At 38.4% G+C, this 22,573-nt stretch overlaps 1 protein-coding gene and 1 long non-coding RNA gene across 2 annotated transcripts; both read left to right on the top strand.

The window, feature by feature from the left end:
- The first annotated feature begins 7,261 nt into the window (after nt 1–7,261).
- On the top strand, nt 7,262–18,609 carry LOC104967508 (complement factor H-like). The gene is made up of 15 exons (XM_010796987.1): nt 7,262–7,381; nt 7,487–7,669; nt 7,884–7,989; nt 8,392–8,468; nt 8,559–8,741; nt 9,529–9,711; nt 11,266–11,424; nt 11,989–12,147; nt 12,241–12,426; nt 13,640–13,788; nt 16,175–16,265; nt 16,450–16,629; nt 16,952–17,057; nt 18,298–18,374; nt 18,590–18,609. Exons 1-15 carry the CDS (start codon nt 7,312–7,314, stop codon nt 18,607–18,609), a joined length of 1,929 nt encoding a protein of 642 aa, XP_010795289.1. The 5' UTR covers nt 7,262–7,311.
- A 3,240-nt stretch (nt 18,610–21,849) lies between these two features.
- Nucleotides 21,850–22,507, top strand: LOC104967507 (uncharacterized). Its single transcript, XR_800739.1, has 3 exons — nt 21,850–21,942; nt 22,035–22,229; nt 22,318–22,507. It is a non-coding gene; the product is annotated as an uncharacterized lncRNA (long non-coding RNA).
- Nucleotides 22,508–22,573: the final 66 nt, after the last annotated feature.

Here is a 22,573-nt window from a genome sequence, read left to right as displayed (position 1 = left end):
ACAACATATTGTAGCGTTCGCGGCTCCGCCGCACGGGTGACTAACTACTTAAATGAGGAGGACACGATGGCTGTAATTTATCCGGGTTTTATTACCCTACAAACAGACTAAACCCCGGGGTTGGAAGACTGCCCAAAACAACAAAGATAGGTAGCGGTATTGTCTCTTAGCTCTCTCGGAATCCCTCACTAGCTCTCCCGCCGTAGCTTGACCCTCTTCCGGTCACTTGTAAACCCCACCCCCTTTTTCTCCCCGCCCTATCCGGCTAACTAGGGCAACGTCTTCCCCCCAACAATCCCCTTGTGAGTCTCTCCCAGTTCAGCACTGCAGGGTCGCTACAATATCTTGAAAAAGGTCCCTAAGGGTCCCTAAGAGACAACGTCCTCCAAGTGATTAACCAGTTTTGAAGCTTTATAGCACATTTTGAATAATTATTTTGGTCCCAACAAACAGGAAAATAATTGCAAACTGAATCTTACTATAAATCTCGCTGCTAAACACCCAGTTGTGGCGTTTTCTTGTGTTTTTTCATTCGTTGGTGGACAAAATAACAAAGCTAAAACGAGAACCAAAAAGAATGTTCTTACTTATTCACCTACAACTCGAGATACTATTGCTTTACTTTGCTTGTATGCCAAAGGTGAATTGTTCGCTAAAACCTAAGCTGTTTCAACTTTTTTATAGGCAATGCAATGTCAGAGAAGTGAGTTTTAGCTTGTTGTGAATGTTATATCAACTCAGAAATAATGTTTAGGCTGAGATTTTGCCTACAGTCAATATAACCCAACAAGTGTATTATATATTTTCAGGCTGTACAATGAAATGGAGCTCCTGTGTGTCAAACCATCGGCCTTCAGGATATAAAGATCATTTGATTGCATCAGCGAGTGCTGTACTGTATTGCTGAATTATTTATATAGACTGAGAACGGTGAACCTTGCCAACTTCTTAGCACCTCCACTGCTGACAAAGCAGAAATACAAACTCAGTTTGAATTGATAGGGGGTTTTCAAGAAACAATTCCAGTATTTTCGGTCCACAGTCAAGATCTTAAGATTTTGACCTGTCAAGATATTCTGATTTACTGAAGTTTTATTATTGTCAGATTAACAAACCAACAGAAAGACCCTGCGGACTACACTGAAAATTCTACCACAGTGAGACTCTCAAAGCACCCTTCCCGCGTATTTAGTTGTTAAAAGATATAGGTAGGGTGTTAAAGAGATTATTATATACATTCAATTATGTTACGCCCGAATCTAGGGGAACCTAGGCGCATCATAAAATGTGCACGCTCTCCTCTTTTCCCACTCCCAAGAACATAGACAATGAGACAGTGAATGCCGTTTGGTAAATTTAATTATCAACGTTTTCTTTTTAACAAATAAGTGCAACAACCCACAAAAAAAACAAATCTCTGAACACAAAATCTTGCCTAACAAATAAGAAAATAAACATACAGGACTCTTACCTACACTGACGTAAAACAGGAGAAAACGAGAACCAACCAAAAGAAAAAGGGTTTCACACTTTCACGTAGACTTAAGGCGTGTCCAACAAGGACAGGTTAAAGTTATGTCTATCCTTCCAAGGTTTACAAAATATACAAGGACAGAAGTACAAAAGGACAGATACAAATACGCAACAGTTGGGAGCAGGAGAAGCTGAGTCGGAGAGAGCGGCCGAGGAACTGCACGGCTGCAGCTTAAATGCTCCCCTCTTCTTCAGGTGGAACAATCAGCCTGTTGAAGGTAGCTAATCAGCTAACGGGCACCACCTGCTTGCTCACACACACACACACACACACAGACACAGGAGGAGGGAAAAATCTCTACACACAATACACATAACGACCAGGGTCGTAACAATATCAATAAATAACTGGGCAACATTTTCATTCATTTGGAGTTGTGTGTCTTGCCACTTGGCAAATCTTGGTCCAATATTCACTCCGTTCAAACTCCAGAGAAAATATCTGGCTCTTTAGCTGCTAAATGCTTCTAAATGTTAACCGGCCTTCACTAAAGTTGGTTATCTGTTTGTTTGGTGCTGTGCAGGTAGTGTACAGTGGGATTTTAGAGCTTATTCTCTGAAAACAGCTGCCTGCTAGGAAGCTAAACAATGAGCTGAAACCTGTTTTATATTACAGAGGAGAGCTGCAGATTTAGCCTATTATTCTCTGCAAGTTCACCATACAAGCAACCTTTTACACATCATGTCATTTGATGAAACATTGTTATTATGAAACTATTGATTACAGCCATTTTAAAGACGTAGCTCTAGAAGTGGACAACAGTCATGGTCAATAGGCTACATGACATTTAATAAAAAAGCAATCTATATTTTCTCAGAGCAAATTAAAGGGGATGGTCAAAACTGTTTTGTCAAAATCCAGTCCCATGAATCTTCATCTGAGTCGTTGCTTTCCCTAAAGATAGTTCCGACTATTCACTGCTTTGGCTTTCTACAGGTTTTTCACTGAGTCTGTTCCAGATGCATTGATGGACCATCGTTTGTGCTTTTTGAGGCTCAAGTCTGCAGAGACCTCTTGTTTCATCACTCTGAATCATTCATTATTCCTATTTTGAGCTGCGGGAGGCTCGGCCGCTGAGGAGACATGTATCGGATCTGAGTCGGTCAGCCATGTGTTTTTAACAGGGCCTCTCTTCAGCTGTGAGAAACACTAGGTTCAAAGCAGGAGAGGCACTGGAACATAAATGAGTATTGAGTCTGTAGAAAGCCAATGACGGCTAAGACTAAGCTTATCTTGACAATCTGACATTTTCACACATCAGACTTTGCAATGTTGAGAAGTAAATCACCCTCTCAGATGGAACAACCAGTTCATTAACCTGTAAGATAAATTGCTACTGTATATCATTAGTGAAATCCTTAGGGAGATCTTGGCTGTGTGTTCATGGGGAGATAAACATTCATGCTTATCCCATCTAATAAACAGTCACAGATTATCATGCTGCCAAAGACAACATGGTAACTGCTCCGGATACAGCCTCAAACACATCCACTAGTCCTCCATCAGGAGCCCTACACAGTTTACTCTGACACATGAAGCTGATTGGCATCTGACCAGCAATGAAAATACATTCCTTCATTAAAAAAAGTAAAATAAATTTAAAAAAAGTTGAATTATTTATGGAGCACATTTTAGGTTCATTATGTCAGTCAGATAAATAATTTATATCTTCAACATTTTAACATCATGTATATTTTACTTTTTACTAAATGATTAACTTGGCAGAAGTTTGCTCAAATTAAAAATATTTTTCCTCTTTGCCGATAAGAAAATGCCATGGCCTATCGTTTTTTAAACTGAACTGCTTAGATTGGATCTTTTTTTTTAAATAACCATGTTTTGCAAATGAATTGTTGTAATTTTGGAAGATAACATTAAACAGAAGAAAGCTTTTTTTATCAAATGTGTTTGCTACGTGAAGAAGTTTGAGTTTGCATACGTGGTAAAATATTTCCTCAACAGCAGTCAGTCTGAATTCTGCTCTTTAGTACTTCCATCCATCACCTGTGTGTGGAACACACTAAATGAATGTGCAGAGCAAATATACATGTCCTCCCTGAAATACATAAACACGGTAAAGGTCAGACAGTATGTATTTATTTTTCTATATTCTTTGGAATATCTGTTTATTTTACATGAAGCCAAACTAACTGGCTGAGCAGAAAAGTTAAGGTCAACATTACGTTTACTGGACGTAATAAAACCAGCTGGTGTCCATTTTCTTCTCTTTCCAACAATGTGTTATCATATAAAACATGGCATTTAAAATATTTGATTTTTTTATTGATTTATTTTGTTATGTTTTCTTTTCATTAAAACCTCAGTTTTCTGCTCTTCCAACATTGTGGATCGCTTCTGTCCTCTAGTGGAGAGATAAAGAAAAGGTGAAAACACAACCTTGTCCCCCAAATATAAAGCTTATCAAGGTCTACCATGGTTAAAATAGTGGCTTGGATGACGCCTGTGATTACACTTTTACATTGTGGTGTTTTTGCCAATAATTTATAAATCTTCCTTTTATTCATAATTTGATATGCTTGATATACATTTGTTGTGGAGACATTGCTTCAGCTTTTGCATCTTGCAGTCCATAGCTATGGGACACATGTCCTCCTTGACCCTTTGGTAATCCATATATGGGGATATTTCTAGCCTCTGCACCCTCTATAGCAGGGGTGTCAAACTCAATTTCATCGCGGGCCACATTAGCATTATGGTTGCACTCAAAGGGCCGGTTGTAACTTTAAGACTATATAGTCTTGAACTTTAAACTAATAAACGTATTATATTCTTTGCAAGCTCATGCGGGCCACATAAAATGAAGTTGCGGGCCGGATTTGGCCCACGGGCCTTGAGTTTGACACCCCTGCTCTAAAGGCTCCGACAGTAAATGCATCCACATCAAGCATGGTGTGCCCCTGTGGGAATGAGTGGGAGGGCCAGTGGGATTTCAATCTGCCTCTGTTCTCACAGTTGCCTCTCAGCTGTGCTCTGAACAAGACTGACCCACACAAGCATAATACATATCAATTCATTAGATTTTCTGTTGGCTTAAAGGGGGAAAATATGTAATACTTAAAAAGATGCTTTTGTTCCTCAAATTATCAAATCCAATTAATTGACATGCCCCCAATAAAATGAAAGCTTTTAGTTGAATGTGCAGACTGGGATAGCATCAACTAAAATAGATAGAATAAAGGATGAACGTTATAAGTTTGCCTTTCAAAGTTGGTGATTTTCTTGTCATTACTATTGAAAAGTTCCTATTATTCTAAAGAAAACTGTTTTAACGCATCTCTATGCCTACATCATACCCTCAGAAAATACATTATCATATCACACACACAGACACACACAGACACACACACACAACCAAACTCCCTCATCCAGCACCAGTCACTTTTCTGCCATCTCCGCTGAACATTAACATATTATTAACATTTTAAACGGTATACCCCGGTTATCTAGGCCCTTTTTTTTTTTCTTTTTTTTTTGTTTGATGTATATGTCACACCTTGAGAAACGATATTTCGAGATTTCTGGATGTACAACATGTAGAATTCTTGACAATAAAGCTGACTTTGACTTTTTGACTTTGATAATATGGTTTTTTTCATACATATATTAAAAAATATATATAAAGCAGAGAAAAGCTCCTCCTCCTCGTATTTAACACTTAAAAAGGGCAACGGTTTGTTTGATTGTTTGATTAAAGTTATCGATGGACTGCATTTCCAAATAATAATACAACAAAGATGTTTTTGTCGTTTAATTTGGGGGGATTGTTGACAAAAAAAGTCAAGTTTTTGCAGTATAAAAACATTTATTATGTGACAATGAATGTTTTGATTCTAAAAAAATAAGTGGTGAGTCCCAAACCTATGGCAATTGGTATGTGTTTTATTATGTCATCTGTAGTATGAATTTTAAATGGAGTTAGGTTTGAATCATGATTTCTTTTTAAATAAAAAACACCCAGCAGATTGACTGTTTCTACCAGAAGAAATTAACACAAGTTTATTTTTGTTGCATTCTGCTTCTCTGTAGCTGTATAGCATTTGAATATTCAGCGCCATCTGTTTTAACCTCCACTATCCGCCTGTCTGTCTTTGCCCCACTGATTTACTTCATAAACTCGGTTTAAGGAACATATGCTTAATCTAAACAGGAATTAAGTTTGGCAAGTTTTATGGCAATAACAGGACATTTAAGGGAGAACAAAATGTAACTTTTTTTGTATAGAAATAGTTTATTACCTCATTCCAAACACTTGCTGGGACTTTGCTGTTACCTCTGGATATTTCTTTATATTTCTCTGTGTTTTTTGTCTCTGTGGAGCAACACCTGTCTGGTACCTCAGGAGGTCACTGTTGAGCGATTCCTGCAGCAGCTGTGTTCTTGGGTCAATATCTAATCTAGAATCTTTGTGTATTTATTTATGGATGTGTCCTAGGCTCTCTTAAAAATGATCAAATTGAAGCATCTTTGCTTCTCATATCATGCCTCTTTCCCTTCTATCAGCCCTTTGCTGTATACTACCTAAAACAGATATGCATGCAACTGAAACCATCATAAGACACTAAAACTAAAGAATTCCAGGAGGTTTTTTCCACCCTGGCAGGAAAATAAATGATATTCTTGACACATAAAGATAGCAAGACAGTGTTGAAAAGGGAAGACGGCTGGATTTGAACCCGAGTTCTCTGCATTAGGACTAAGCCCAAGTGCATGGGTTGCCATTTTGGGGAAATGTAGATTATAATAAAGCTTTATATCGGCTTTAATCAAATACCTTCAGATTGAATATCATAACAGTTTCTTATCCCTGTTTGTTTACAAATGTTGTGCCAAATAAGTTGGTGCAATATTTATAATGACGCAAACACTTACCTAACTTCTGTTTTAATATTGTCTGCTTATCTGTATTATTGTGTTGCATTGTTGGACAAGCCTGTGACCTAAGATTTTCAATGATATAATTACTCTGTAGCTATGTTAGTTTGACAATAAAGAACCTTGAACCCTTGAACCTTGAGTCTTGAACCTTAGTACATCTAGTATGAATAACATGAAGCCATGTTGAGAAATTAAGGCAAATCCTGCATTGCCTAAGAGCTACATTTTGATTTCCCAACTGAGTTTTGGATCTGAATTTGTTTGCTAGCCTTTGGCAACTTGCTCTATCTTTTTACAAGGCCATCAACAAACAAGAGTTTGTATGAACTCTGTGTGAGTGTTGCGACAACTTTGAAATGTATGCACATAAAATAAACTCAGTTTAGTTCGATATTCATTTTAAATAGTCGTAATACTTTGGATCAAGTTTTGAAGTGAAATTCCTCTTTACTTATTGTTTTATTTTATTTTCACTCGAGATAAGAAGAATCTGTGTCGACATGATAATGACATGACATTTGTTTGCGCTATTGATTGCAGCAAATGATTACCAAGAAGGAAAAAACCAATAAACCCTTACAGGAATATTCTGTTTGTGTTACTGAATGATAGCAGAAGATGACTGGACAGGAAAATAAATCCATTGGAACACTAATTGCACTGTATTAAAAAACAAAAACAAAAAAACGTGTTGTGACTTCCCCTTTTGTTCTGTTCCCTGTGAGCTTCAGATTGGTTTGGAGGCTGGAACAAACTTGCGTAAATCATTGAACAACCTCCTTCCCTGCGAAACCCTGAGCTCTCTACCTCTCTCTGTGTATAATAGTGTTTCAGTCTCCTGTTTCTACTTCTGTTTGGCAGTTCAGGGTAATGAAGATAACATGCATCTAATAACCCAAAGCTGTGTCCTTTTTTTGTGGATGCACTCGCTGACCTTTGTGAAAGGTCGAGGTAAGCCCAAGTATTTCAATTTTGTATCTAACCATTACATTTACCGCTTGATGTTTTGTATCGGAGTTGGACACAAAATACTGATATGTATTTCTTGTCCCACAGAGTGTACACTTGAACAGTTTTTAAATAGCCCCCAGTATAATCAAAATTTTGACACAAGTGGTCTGGCAGCCACATACAGTGGTGGAAGGCAAGTCAGAGTGGGCTGCAATGTTGGCTTCAGTGGCTTTTTCAAACTGATCTGTGTCGAGGGAAAATGGGACACCAAAGGCACAATATGTACACGTGAGTTAGGATCTATTACATTGTATATTCTACCATTAGGAAGTCATTCTATGCTAAGTACTTGTAAATATTATATGCAACACGTAATCTTGTAATAGTATATGATTTGACCTATTCATGTCATGGTTTGAATCGGTGTACATTGCACAAGCAGGCTAAAAGTACTATTGTATCACCAAAAATAACATTTGTTTTATCATTCTTACTTTTTAAGTAAAACCATGTGGTCATCCCGGTGATTCCCAGAATGCAGATTTTCAACTGGAAAAGGGAGAGGATTTTGTATTTGGGTCACAGGTGAAATACACCTGCCACAAAGGGTATGAAAAGATGTATAATTACAAATGTGTACTTCTTATGAATCTTTGACTTCCTACATATTATACATTGTACATGTCGTTAACCCTGTATAACAAGCAGTACAGTTTAAATGTGGCTTTAACCCTTACATTTTAAATGAATGTATTACTATTTTCTACATTTCACCCCATTACACCATTATTACACCCATATTTAATTCATGTCACAACCATGCTACACTGTTATTATACCCACATTAATCCTATATTACACACATGTTACACCAATATTACAATGTTATAACACCCATTTTAAACATGGACACAGCCTATCAAATGACTGTATACCCTCGGGAAACAGGAAGTATTTAATGGTGAATAAGGTATGTCCATCATCTTGTTACTATATTATACTGTTTTCAGTTATCAAATGGTCAGTCGCACAAACTACCGGCGTTGCATGGCTGAAGGCTGGGATGGTAATATTCCTGTATGTGAAGGTAAGAGCTAAACAATTATGTTATTCTTCCAATAATTGACACTCAAAAACGCTATACATTTTAAATTGTTTTGGGTTATGTTTGTTTCAGCACAACAGTGTCCAATAATCGACGTGGACAGTCATGTCCAAGTGAATGGGGACATTGAGGAAGCAACCTTTGGGAATGTAGTTCGATTCAGCTGCAAGTCCAGCTCTAAAGTGTTGTTTGGGTCAGCCGAGATGTATTGTGATGAAAATGGAGAGTGGGTGGGCGAATCTCCAAAATGCAAAGGTATTGCAGTGTGTGAAAACAGGAAGCACAAAGTGTCTCATGTTGAGAAATAAACTGAACATAGAGGGAAAGAGGTAGACAGACACACATACACTATTAATCACCCTGTCAAGAACACCAACATAACAAAAAGCACATAATGACCACCATGTCAAATGTAAAAAAAGCTAAATATGTAATACCACCACGCCCCTCCAGTTGTTCAAGGCGCATTCCACTCTATGGCTTTTTCATTTACCTTTTCCTTAAAGATCCCCTATTATAATGTTTTTCATCAATATATTATAGGTCTCAGATATACACAAAACATGTCTCTGAAGTGTTTGGCTCAAAATACCAAACAGATCATACATTGTAGCATCCCATAAACCCCTCTGTTTCAAAAGAGCTGATTCTCTGTCTGTTACTTTAGATGAAAATAAGGAGCCCCTCCCCACGCCCCTCTGAGAGATATTTGGTTAAAAATAACACAATGGTGCTCTAGGAGGAGATTCGGGTGATAAGGTGGGGTGGGGGGGGGTTTACCTTGATTGGTGATTGGCTAATGGTTACACAAGCCAATAACTTGTGTAATTGGCTTGTAAAGTGGCCGAAATCTGATCAGCTCATTTTCAGACAGGTTTTGATTTAAATGGATCAGGACAAAAAGTGAGCAAATACTTTTTCCTGAAACTTTCAGAATCTCTTTATACAGTATAAACATATTATAAATGTTTATGTATAAAAGACATTGCATAATAGGTGACCTTTCGGAAATCTTTATTCTTGCTTGTGTATTATTCAACAGAGATAATATGTACAGCACCCGAGATTGAACATGGTGAAGTGCTTGGACAAACCCAAGAGTACAAAGAAGATCAATTCCTGGAGTTTCAGTGTGATCACTTATTTACAAGCGTTGGAGCCAGATCTTCAAAATGCACAAAGCAAGGAGTAAGAGCAGAATGGAGCCCCACACCTCTGTGTGAACGTAAGTAAAAACTGAGTAATGCAGTGTCTGGTGACAATTCCCAATAAATATAGGTTCTGACGGATAATATGTNAGGGCTGTAAGGTCTGGTTCTGGATCCGGAAACATGGCTGTAAGGTCCGGTTCTGGAGCCGGAACCCTGGCTGCTGGGCGCGGAGCGGAAGCCTGGACCCTGGCTGTGTAAGCCAGGTAATGGAGTATGGAAGCAAAGCTGCGTGGGCCGGTACTGGAGCATGGAGCCATGGCTGCTGGGGCTGGAACCATGGCTCTTGGGGCTTGAGCTGCTAGCTTGGCCTTGCGACTCCTCCTCTTAGCAGCCGCCTGAATACTCAGTGGACCTCCATAACCCAGACGAGTTCCAGAATATGACTCCTGGACAGGAGCAGGAACTGGGGCAGAAGCATGGGTTGACTGCAAACGGAACCCACCGAGGCGTATGGTGCCAGGTTGGGAATTGGGAGGCCGGGAGCTAGCATGCCTGGGGCTAGCAGACCGGGAATCACACACAGGGAGGATCTTTGAAATCCAGCCAGGTAAGAACTTCACCATACCTGGTTTCTCTCTAGCCATCTGTCGCGCCTCCGACAACACAGCCTCCCGCTGCTGAACTCCGGGTGCTCTCTTCCATCTATCCGAGCAGTTAGCCAAAAAGAAGGAAACATTTAATAATTCCAACTCGAACGGATCTGCTGGGCCCATTTCTTGGTCGGTTCGTACTGTCACGGTTTGTGAAACAAGCAGGACCCAAATGCAGATATAAACTGAAANTAGCAGGCCGGGAATCACACACAGGGAGGATCTTTGAAATCCAGCCAGGTAAGAACTTCACCATACCTGGTTTCTCTCTAGCCATCTGGCGCGCCTCCGACAACACAGCCTCCCGCTGCTGAACTCCGGGTGCTCTCTTCCATCTATCCGAGCAGTTAGCCAAAAAAAAGGAAACATTTAATAATTCCGACTCGAACGGATCTGCTGGGCAATGAGAAACAGAACACTAACCGCAGAACTAGTCAGGGACAAAGACGAACCGACCAAGACAGACAGACAACCCAGAACTTAAATACACACAAGACTCAATCACACAACAAGACACAGGTGAGGCGGGAGGAGAAAACACAGGGAACCAGGTGAACATAATCAGACAATTAGACACACCAGGGAAACTAATGACAAGACAATAACCCAAAGGAAAACATGACATGGAAAACAGCAAAAACACCCAAACCTACAAAACTATAAACGTGACATAACATGAGAATCGTGACATACTGTTGAGCAATTTCTACTTCATGCTTTTTCTCTCCCCTCAACACATGCCTGTTTACTTGAAAATGATAAATAAAGCTCCTCTCTTGATTTACTGCACTCTAAACTTTCATTAAAATAACAATGCTATCTTGTTATCATCCTGATCATTGCAATGCTAGCATGCTGTAAAGGTATCAGGCCAACTGTCTTAGTTTAGCTTAGTTTAGCTTGTTAGCATGCTAACATTAGCTATTTATCAAGTCACGCCATCTTAATATGACTTATTTCTTTGTTTTTCATCGACAGCATGTTCAAACGTTAAAGTCCAACATGGATTTGTAGTCGGGCCATACAACGACACCCTGTACTACACCTGTGAAGAAGGATATAAGCTTCCAACCAAAGGCTGGTGGGCTGAGGCCAAGTGCAATGACAGTGTGTCGTCCGAACTTAAAACATGCATCGGTAATTCATCTTTAATGCCTAACAGGTCTTGTTGTTGCAACCATCATGAAGTATACCAAAAACTATTTTAAAAGGTGTAGAAGAGGTTTTTTGGAAACGGTTAAGAATAAGATTTCCTAAGGATAGCCTATACACAAACATAATACAAATCTATACTTTCTGAAAGAGATTTTTAACGGTTTTGAGGAACACGAAAATCATCACAAATAAACACAATTTTGTATGATTTTGCAAGCATAGAAGCAATTGCAAATATACAGCTAATGTTAAAACTTAATAAGGCTATTAACTAATAACACAGTCACGCGACTTCAATTCCTCACCACCAAATTAAAGGCAGACTAATAATGACTTATGATGTAGTCTGATTTTTGACACTTGTGAGCAACCACCTATTTGTAAAATGTTAATTAGTATTAGTCTTAGTTTGAATTTGTTACAACTTCATTTGTTTTTTTAAAGTGACATCCTTGATTGTTTACATTTTTATAATGTCAATGTTATTTATTGCTAATACCTGTTACAACAATAAAAAACTAATTGTTTGAAACATATCCACTCTAGAGAATACAACGTGTGGAGATCTTCCTGTTATTCTTAATGGGAAAGTGACAGTTGCACTCACAGGGGAAAGCGCCCAGGTTAATTGTACAGAAGGATACAGCACTGAGGTGTCGCACTTTAGTTGTCTTGATGGAGTACCACTGAAAATAATCTGTAAACGTGAGTCATCTTCACTCTTAATCTGTACATGTTAATTATGATTAGAAGATCACATGGCGTAACCTAATGCTGTACATGTTTTCAACTTTTCAGCTGAGGCCAATCCCTGCATTCCTCCAGATAAAGTACAAAATGCAGTTGTCATGACTGCATATCAGAAAGAATACTTATCTGATTCTGAAGTTACTTATAAGTGCCGTAAAAGCTATACAGCGAAGGGAGAAACCACGATTCGATGCATTGATGGGCAATGGGGGGAAACGAACATAATGTGCACATGTACGTACATGAAAAAGCATTTCACAAAATGTTGTTGTATTATGTATACATGGTAAAGGGAGTTTACTGGCCTGAAGAAATACAGTATCTCTAAATCAGAATATACTGTAAGGCAGTATTGGTTCATAATTTAGCTGTTCAAATATGTAGACTTGATTGGTGTTCATACAACTTTATTAATAACATATGATTTAAACTGAAAAATAATTCCTTAAGAAATGCCACAATTATTTTCCAATGTATTATATTATCATTAAGATGTGAAGCAGAAGATGCACTGATTTATGTTTATAGATCGCAAATAAAAAAGCGTCTCAAACTTTGTTAGGATTAGGTTCTAGTTTCTCTTGGTTATGGTTAGACAAAGGTTAGAAGACTCATGTAAAAAGGATGGAGCTGAATGCATTATTTACACACGGCACTTTAAGATATGATACTGAACACATGTATTCCCTCCCACAGCTGCCGCTGAACAACAGTGATGCTGGTTTTGTTGGTGGTCCAAAGGAATGCCAATAAAATGGACCCCCCTAAAAATAATCTATGGTTATTATTTTGGCATCTGTTCATCAGTAAGGAAGTGATTTTTAAGTGTGCATTACTCATACTCATATATCATCTTAATACATCATGTATGTATTATTATATACACTTGTTGGAAATGGAACGACTGAATCAATCATTTATGTATTAAACAACTTTTATACATTTGCCATATTGATTAAAAAATAAAATAAATTACAATTGCCTTATTTGTTCTCTTTATTGTGTTATAATGAAAAACAAACCCGTAGTGACTGAATATGCTTTTTACTTATTGCAAGTGGGATTTAGAGCAATGACGAGCTAAAGCTGAAAAATAGACTGTAAGATAAGTTAAGATAGAACTTTATTGATCCCAATTTGGGACATTTTTGTTTAGCAGCAGCATAAAAAGACATGGCATTGTACAATAAAAATTAAAAGACAAGAAATAAACAAGAAAGTAGAAAATATACATGTTGAATTTACAAATTAACCATAACAAGATATAAAGCAAGGTGTTATATTTTTATATTTAAGTATGTGAGAGATGGAATATTAAATATTAGACTGAATATATAAATGTAAAATGTACAGTGAAGAGAAAAACTACAGCTTCAAAGGGGTCCAGCTTGATGCCGATGACAGACCCAGATTTCCTGATCAGTTTATTGATCCTGCTGGTGTCCAGGCTCTGATGCTGCCTCCCCAGCAGACCGCAGCAAAGAAGAGTGCACTAGCCACAACAGACTAGAAGATCTCCAGCATCTTGCTGCACACGTTGAAGGATCTCAGCTTCCTCAGAAAATAGAGTCTGCTCATCCCCTTCTTGTGCACAGCGTCAGTGTTGATCCTCCAGTTCAGCCCATTGTCTAAGTGCACTCCCAGGTACTTGTAGTCCCCCACAACAGCCACATCCTCTCCCAGAATGCACAGGGGCTGAGGAAACGTCCTCTTCCTCCTGAAATCAATGACCATCTCTTTGGCCTTGGCCACATTCAGAAGCAGAAGATTTCTTCCAGTCCACTCCACAAAATCACCCACCACTCCTCTTCCCGTCCATCCCTTATACACCCTACCACTGCAGAGTCATCCGAACATTTCTGCAGATGGCATGACTCAGAGTTGTATTGAAAGTCAGTTGTGTTCAAGGTGAACAGGAAAGGAGACAGCACAGTCCCCTGTGGGGCTCCTGTACTACCAACCATCACATCAGAAACTGCCCAGCCGGACGTGCTGTGGTCTGTCTGTGAGGTAGTTGGTAATCCAGGAGATGGTGGACGAGTTTACCCTCATAGTCTGCAGGTTGTCACTCAGTAGCCGAGGCTGGATCATGTTGAATGCGCTAGAGAAATCAAAAAAGTGAGCACGCTGCAGCAGGTAAATAATGGCATCGTCCATCCCCAGGTGAGGCTGGTAGGCAAATTGCAGAGGGTCTAGAAATGATCTCACCCGCGGTCTGAGATGGGCCAAGACCAGTCTCTCCAGCACCTTCATCACATGAGATGTGAGTGCTACAGGGCGATAGTCATTGAGCCCAGAAGGAGTCGTCTTTTTAGGGACAGGGACAACGCAAGACGTCTGCCACAGCACCGGGATGGTCTTGAGATACAGGCTCAGGTTGAACAGGTGCTGAAGAACAGGAGACAGCTGGCTGGCACAGGCCCTCAGGACCCTGGGGCTAATACCATCAGGGCCTGCAGCCCGAGGAAAGCGCTTTTACATACTACATGTCATTCACTCTTTCACACCTCATTCATACAGAGCAGTGCCAATTGTTCTTTGGAAACTAACATTCACACACATTCATACACCGTTGGGGTGGGTTAAGTATCTTGTGCAAGAATAAATCGACATGTTGACTGGGATCGAACCCACAACCTTCTGGTTCACAGTCGCCCACAAAAAACAAATTAGAACTTTCTTAAAACCTTTTAACCAATCAATCAAAGGAACACAAATAAAGTTTCCAAAATCAAAGTTTTTACACTGGCTTCAGATTTTAAGAACTTTTAACATCTATAATAATGTCTTTAATGTGTTTTGAGGAAAAGTATAAAATATAGGAAGAAAGTAACTTGTTTAACTTATTGGTTCTATTAGACTGTTGAACCCCAAACCCCAAAGTAATGCTAATGTAACACTTTCAACTTGAGAAATATGAAATACAAAATAATGATTTAAGATGATTTAAAATTATAAATAATTATTGGTGATTATTTAGATACTTAAGAATTATTTATTATCATTTTAAAGGAATACTCAAAACAGTTTATAAAAATTATGAAATACAAACTATTTGGACCATAAATGCACTCACAGAGCGGTTGTGGATTGAATAAATAAAACAGCACAGTGGTCATTTAGATTTGAAAGGGACAAAGTACACCATTGTTTTCCACCAGGACTTTTTAGAACATTGTTTAGTTTCATGTTAAAACTAAGCTCATGGGTTAGTCAAGTTAGGGTAAGACATGTAGAAAGAAAAATGTAAAGGTGACTCGTGCTTTTGAAGGTTTTTAAATGGGAAATGTCCTAATTATTAGATTTTATAAACATCCTTAGAGTGCATTATTTCAATACAGTAACTGTAATTCCGTCTTTGACTGGTTGTTCTACTTAATGATTTCAACAATGGACTTTGACTCTGTAGCATCAACACATTGGATGTGGTAACTTGACATAAACTGATACTCAAACATATCCCAAAGTCCCTCAGCTTTATTTCTAAGTTGCTTCAAGACAGTCGTAAACCAGTGATGTATCTGCTCCGTTAAACCATACCAATTTATAATCACTTTAATCGATAGTGTATTAAATACATTATTTGTTTTTGATGTCCTTGTTGCTGATCCTGTCGGGTCTAACTTGATTTATCATAAAATATTTCCTTATATCTGTCCCTAATGTTTGTTAACATAATGTTTTCAGAAAGTGCAGAGTCTCTGGCAGTATTTTATGAATTATTTTTGAAAGGATACCAAAGGGAATACACTATTAAAGGACTACAAATAGATTATTTATAGTACAAAAGACACTGTCTGTGAACTTTTCTGTCGCTTCTATTATTGCTTTTACGAACAGCGTGTGCTCTGTGTTTTCTTACGCGTCATGTTGTGTTCATACAGCCTTGTGCAATCCCGCTGACCCTCGGTACTCCCCGACGACTGTGGCTGGGGACAAACACAGAAAGACAGAGTTGGTCAAAGAAGTTAGTCTCAGTTAGACTTTGTCACTGCTCCTCAAAATGCAATTGTCTCTAATCCTCTTGCTTCTTCAACTGTGGGGGAATGTGGAGGTTACCTTATCACAGAATGGTAAGACAGACTTTTTTTTAATATTTGCTTTTCGTTAGTAGAAACATAATACAGGTTAAAGGGAGGGGGTGAAGTTCATGGGTGTGATGTTGACTTTTTAATATTATAGTGCACTGTAAAGTTATATCCTCATTTTTAAGACATGTCCAATTAACCCTTGCATTCCCATGTTGCTGTTTGTTAGCATGTCCAAACGTCCCACATATTCCTCATGCCCATGTGGTTGACAAGACCGAAAAAGCTGAGTACCAAGGAGGAAACGTGATACATTTCGCCTGTGAAACTGGTTATATATCAGGTCCAACCATCAAATACGTATGTACAAACGAAGGGTGGCATGTACTCCGTGCAGGAAGTTGCTACTGTGAGTTAAACAGCTTTCTTCTTGAGTCATTTTTCTGTTACCACTTCAGTGACGGCTGTCATCAGTATAACATATATAAATCCTTTATAAACTGAAATTCATTTTTATAAAGACATTTTACATTATTTCCTTCAGGCTCAGAGTAGTTTCACATTTTATTGACACGATTGTAATTGCATACACTTGATTGTCCATAGTATCTGAAAACATTTGGAAGCACCCAGTCAATTTGCGTTCATGTTCAATTAAAAATATCAAACATCAAAACAGGGATAATGTTACATTTATTAAGAAACTGTGCTAAGGAATATTCTTTTTTCAGTAAAGCCATGTGAACTCCCTGACGACACTCCCAATGGCTTTTATCAAATCACCCACGGGGAAGAGCTTGTTTTTGGAACAAAAATTAAATACTTTTGTAATGAAGGGTAAGTGCTCATGGAATGATTCATAAAATAGACACGTATGTGTGTATGTATGTATGATGCCATAAGACATATGTCACCTGATTTCAATTGTTGTAAATTATGTGTTTTTGGTCATAGGTTTCACAAGAAGAGTCACAGTGACAAATACAAATGTCCCGATATGTATTCTCACCTTCTTTATATTGTGTTATAACTAGGGTCACAAAGGGGCGGAAAGTTTCCGGTAAATTTCCGAAAGTTTCTAGGGAAGTTAAGCTGGGGAATTTTGGTATTAATTCAATGCAAAAACAAAAAACATGACATTTCAACAGATTTTTTTTTTTTTTTAAGTAGAACAGAACAAGTTTTAATTATTGTATTGAACTATTATTTGTTTCAATGAAGAACGAAAGCGGGAATGTTGAGTTAAATATTACTCATCCCCCCCAACTCCACTCATTAAAAAATGAACAAAAATGCCCCCCCCCCATCCAAAAATACCCACAAAGTCCAATTCAAAATGTTAAATGAAAAGAGCCCTTCTCCCTCCAAAAAGTCCCATTAAACATGCACATCTTCCTTCAAGCAATCCTCTGCATTTTTGCTAAACCCTTTCAGTCAATGGGCTCTTCCTGGGCCTCATCAACATCCAACTCTGAGTCTTCCTCTTCAGTGTCACTGTCCAGCCTTGTTGAGGATGGCTCTGTGTCAGGCTCAGAGAGCCTTAGGTTTGCCTGAATGCCAACCAGTTTTTCCACTCTCACATTTGTGAGCCTGTTGGGAACCTATGTGTGGTCTCAATAGCCATGCAGTAAGCAGTGTGCTATGGCATGGATATTCAAGTGTACTTGAATAGCATCTGTTTGTTTTAGTAAAGATTATGCTAAAATATACTTTACCCAACTATATTTAAGTTCCCTGAAGAGCCAACCTTTAATTTTGAAAATTCCCAGTTTACTCCCATAAATTCCCGTTTATTCCCGTTAATTCCCATGGAAAGTTTCCATCTTTGAAAATTCCCGGAATTTTGCAACCCTACAGTAGTTATAACCATATATATTAGTTGAATTAAAACATGCCAAAAAAAGTGTAACTTGCATAGTTACACTACACATAACTACTGTCTTTTTGAATAGTGTAAGAGTGATACAGTAGCACATAAAGAGATATTAATCTGGCACTTTGTTTTTGCAACCCTTGGTAATTTATCTGATGGTGTTCATCTCAGCATGTAAACCTTTATTGTACTGTTTAATTACAGGTATCAGATGGTGAGTAAGGATGACACCAGGACTTGTTTCCTGGACAATTGGACCAATCACTTGCCAATATGTGAACGTAAGTCTGGTAACAACACAGCAGCAATATTGTTCAACGTTCTGTCGATTACTATCGACTTCATAGCTACAATGCACAAGTTATTTTCATGGTTATTTAAAAAGAAAGATTTTATTTTATTAAAGCACAGGTGCTTCTTCGGTATCTTAGTAGGCAGCCCTTCGTCAATGTTAAATGATTCAGTTGGCACCAAACTCTCCCGGTTGAATCCTCAGAACCAAAGAGCAACAACTAGAAAGTATGTGTTTTTTTGATAAAAAGTTGATGGTACACGACTGTAGTAAAACAATGGGAGAGAGGTTAACACAACTCCCAAGGTGCATTTCGGTATAAAACATCCAAGCGTCAACGCATTCAGATTTGTTTTAATTCAACATCTATGTGATGTGTTATGTTTCACAACTGCAACACCAAAGCTTTTTTTTGTGGTCCGTGCCTCTCCATGTCTTACCTCAATTGCAACTTGTTGATGATACAAAAATGACATTCAAAACGTTGTTTCTAAGCTATAATGATTACAGTGGTGGTCATAGCATAAGAGTTGTTGCATTGTCTAAAAAAGTATTGTGTTTTCTTTGTTAAAGGAAGATATTAGTCTTATTTTCAGGCTCACATTGTATTTTGGGTATTTTGGCTTTACAGAAATAGCGGCTATTTTTAATAAACATTTGATTAATTCTGTGAGGCTGACTATAAACAGTCCCCAAATTGGTCAAATACATTCATCACCTATTGATTGTACAGAGCCAGTCTTCTCCCTGACAGAGACTTCTGAATCCAAAGTTAATTCTATAATTTCTTCTTTAAACAATTCCAAATCAAAAGACACTTTTGAACTCTGAGAAATGTGTAGCTGAGCAATTGACTGGACATCTTAACAGTAGTCCTTTCACACTACACCCCATGCAATTCGGCTTCCGAGCCAATCATTCCACTGAGACCGCAAATTGTTTCCTTGTGGAAAATATTAAATCAAAAATGGACAAAGGAGGCATTGTTGGAGCAATCTTCTTAGATCTTAAGAAAGCTTTTGATACAGTCAATCATCAAGTACTCATTCACAAAATGTCTTATTTTAATTTCTCACCCAGTGCAATAGACTGGATGAGCTCTCTGTCAGACAGAGTTCAGTGTGTAAAGGTTAGTGGCGAGACATCACCACCCCTGAGGAATGAACTGGGTGTACCCCAGGGATCTATCCTGGGCCCAATTCTATTCAGCCTTTATATAAATGACTTGCCATCAGTGTGCACTGGATGTGAGGTGCAAATGTATGCTGATGACACTGTCATTTATGTCCATGCAAAAACCAAGGCCCAAGCTGCGGCCAAACTAAATGATGCAATGGTTCATGCAATTCAATGGCTTACTGACTCCCAGCTATATCTGAAGGTTAAGAAGACAGTCTCTATGATTTTTAGCAAGACCAACACTGTATCACACTGTGAACCCAAGGTCTATGTGTCTGGGGAGGTCATTCAAACAGTTACACATTTTAAATATCTAGGCATTATCCTTGAAACTACTTTATCCTTCAAAAAACAAGTGAGAAAGGTAATGCAAATAACTAAATACAATCTAGCAAACTTTAGATATATAAGGAACTGTTTGACAACACCTGTAGCAAAACTCTATATGACTGCCATGATCCTTCCCCGCCTAACATACTGTATGACCAGCTGGACCCAGGCGAATAGCACAACATTAAGGCCTATCCTATCACTTCACAAACAAGCCAAGTTTTGGACAGAAAACCTAAGCTATACCACCATTGCAAAATCCTGGACAAACATAACCTGCTCAGCTGGGAAAATATTTTAAAACACACTGATGCATGTCTCATTTTTTTAATTCTAAACGGCAAGGCACCCCCACCACTCTGCACTATATACAGCAGAGAAATTCAAACAGCAGAACCACAAGGTCTGCCCTAAGAGGGGACTGTGTAGTCCCTCTTAGGTCCAGTTCCTTTGGTAAACACTGTTTCTCTGTGAGGGCACCAACACTCTGGAACACAATACCAATACAGATTGGTATAACACAGGAATAACACCTCCTATCATACATTTAACCACAATCATAAGAACTGGCTTTTAAACAAACAAACATGTGAACACTTTTAACTGTATCAAGGTATGATGATATTTCATCTGTTTGCTGTACTCTATTTAATTATGTTTTTATTTTCTAGTCTTGTTGTGGTCATTTAACATCTTGCCAAGGACAACAGTTGAAAATTAGCCTGCTGGCTAATACTGGCTCATTTACAGCAATGTGGATTAATGTGCACTGTCCTTTAAATAAATAAACAAACAAACAAACAAACAAATATNTTGTGTGTGTGTGTGTGTGTGTGTGTGTGTGTGTGTGTGTGTGTGTGTGTGTGTGTGTGTGCTAAGGGGGAGGTACTCGTGTTCCTGAGACAGTTTCATTCAATTGTTTGTACTTTCCAGTGTGTAGAAAGACTCGATTTAAGTAATTACAGAAGTACAGCTATTCCTGGATCATCACAATGACATATTTTTACTTTCTTGGGTTCTTTACACTGTGCCTTAAAATGGATACATCTTTACAACAGGAAGGTAAGCAAGAGGGGGAATTATATATATGAATAAAACCATATCCAGGACTTAATGTGAACCTATGTGTGAACTGAGTAACTCGATTGACTTATAATATCAGACAAACCACTGAAAACTGGTTCTGTGACGGACAGTGCAACAATAAAATGTAAACTATATCTGCAATCACTGGAAGGAACCAGCTACAGTATGAACCTGCAGTTAAAAAACAGCAACAGATGTTATAGATGCCCTCCCACACCCCATTGTTACAGGCTGCATCCACACGACGGCTTTTTAATTAGCCTTTTCCTAAATACATTCGTAGTCTTGCTATGTGTATTATGCAACAAAGATAATGTGTTCAGCACCCAAAAACTGAATTGTTGCTTATTAAAGGGTGATCTTATTTGTCTTTATTGAAGACTAGTATTCATTTCTAAATGGTTTGTTTCACTATTTTTTAACTATTATTATTTACAGTTTAACTGAAAATTCAAGGGCAATGTTCATTCTGTTTATTTCTGTTTCATTCCCTAAATTATTTTTAAAAACGCTACATTTAAATGTTTTTGGGGTTATGTTTGTTGGGAGCCCCACACCTCTGTGTGAACGTAAGTAAAAACGGAGTAATACAGTGTACTGGTGACACTTGGTGACAATGGATCAGGACAAAAAGTGAGCAAATATTTTTTCCTGAAACTTTCAGAATCTCTTTACACAGAGGGGACACATGTTTATGTATAAGATGCATGAAAAAGTGGATTTTGCATAATAGGTGACCTTTCAGAAATCTTTATTCTTGCTTGTGTATTATTCAACAGAGATAATATGTACAGCACCCGAGATTGCAAATGGTGAAGTGCTTGGACAAATCCAAGAGTACAAAGAACATCAAGTCCTGGAGTTTCAGTGTGATCACTTATTTACACGCGTTGAAGACAGATCTTCAAAATGCACAAAGCAAGGAGTAAGAGCAGAATGGAGCCCCACACCTCTGTGTGAACGTAAGTAAAAACTGAGTAATGCAGTGTCTGGTGACACTTCCCAATAAATATAGGTTCTGACGGATAATATGTTTATTTTCCAACAAATACAGCAATAGCATGTAAACTACAACTGCCAGCGCTGAAAGGAACCAGCTATGAACCTGTTCATAAAAACACGTTCCAACCTGGTGACCAAGTGACAGTAAATTGTGGAGAAAAGCACTGGATTTTTAGTCATCAAGAGGTCTCAGTAGTAACTACATGCAAAGAGGATGGAGAGTGGAATATCAGACCTGTATGCCAAGGTATGATACTGCTGTGAATGCTGTTTTATTTTTTTATATTTCATAAGCTCGATTGCTCGAGATTTACAAAACATCTTTCTTATTCTAGAGGTTACGTGCAGCAAACGAGGAGTCCCACATGTGTCTTGGCGCAATCGTTGGCCGCAAACATTCAAATCGGGTGAGTGGACACGTTACCGTTGTGAGACAGGCTACAGGAGGATAGATGACAGGGACGACAGGGCCACATGCACCCAAGATGGATGGCACCCAAATCCACTTTGTCAAGGTATTGTGAAGTAAACCTTATGTTTATAAGATATCTGTTATTTTGTTTCCTATATTTTAGGCCATGGGGGGGGGAG

Source organism: Notothenia coriiceps, unplaced genomic scaffold, assembly GCF_000735185.1.
Source record: "Notothenia coriiceps isolate Sejong01 unplaced genomic scaffold, NC01 NC01_scaffold00037433, whole genome shotgun sequence".
NCBI classification, from domain to species: Eukaryota; Metazoa; Chordata; class Actinopteri; order Perciformes; family Nototheniidae; genus Notothenia; species Notothenia coriiceps.
Note: the sequence above shows the minus strand (reverse complement) of the source record. Positions and strands in the feature narration are given on the sequence as shown.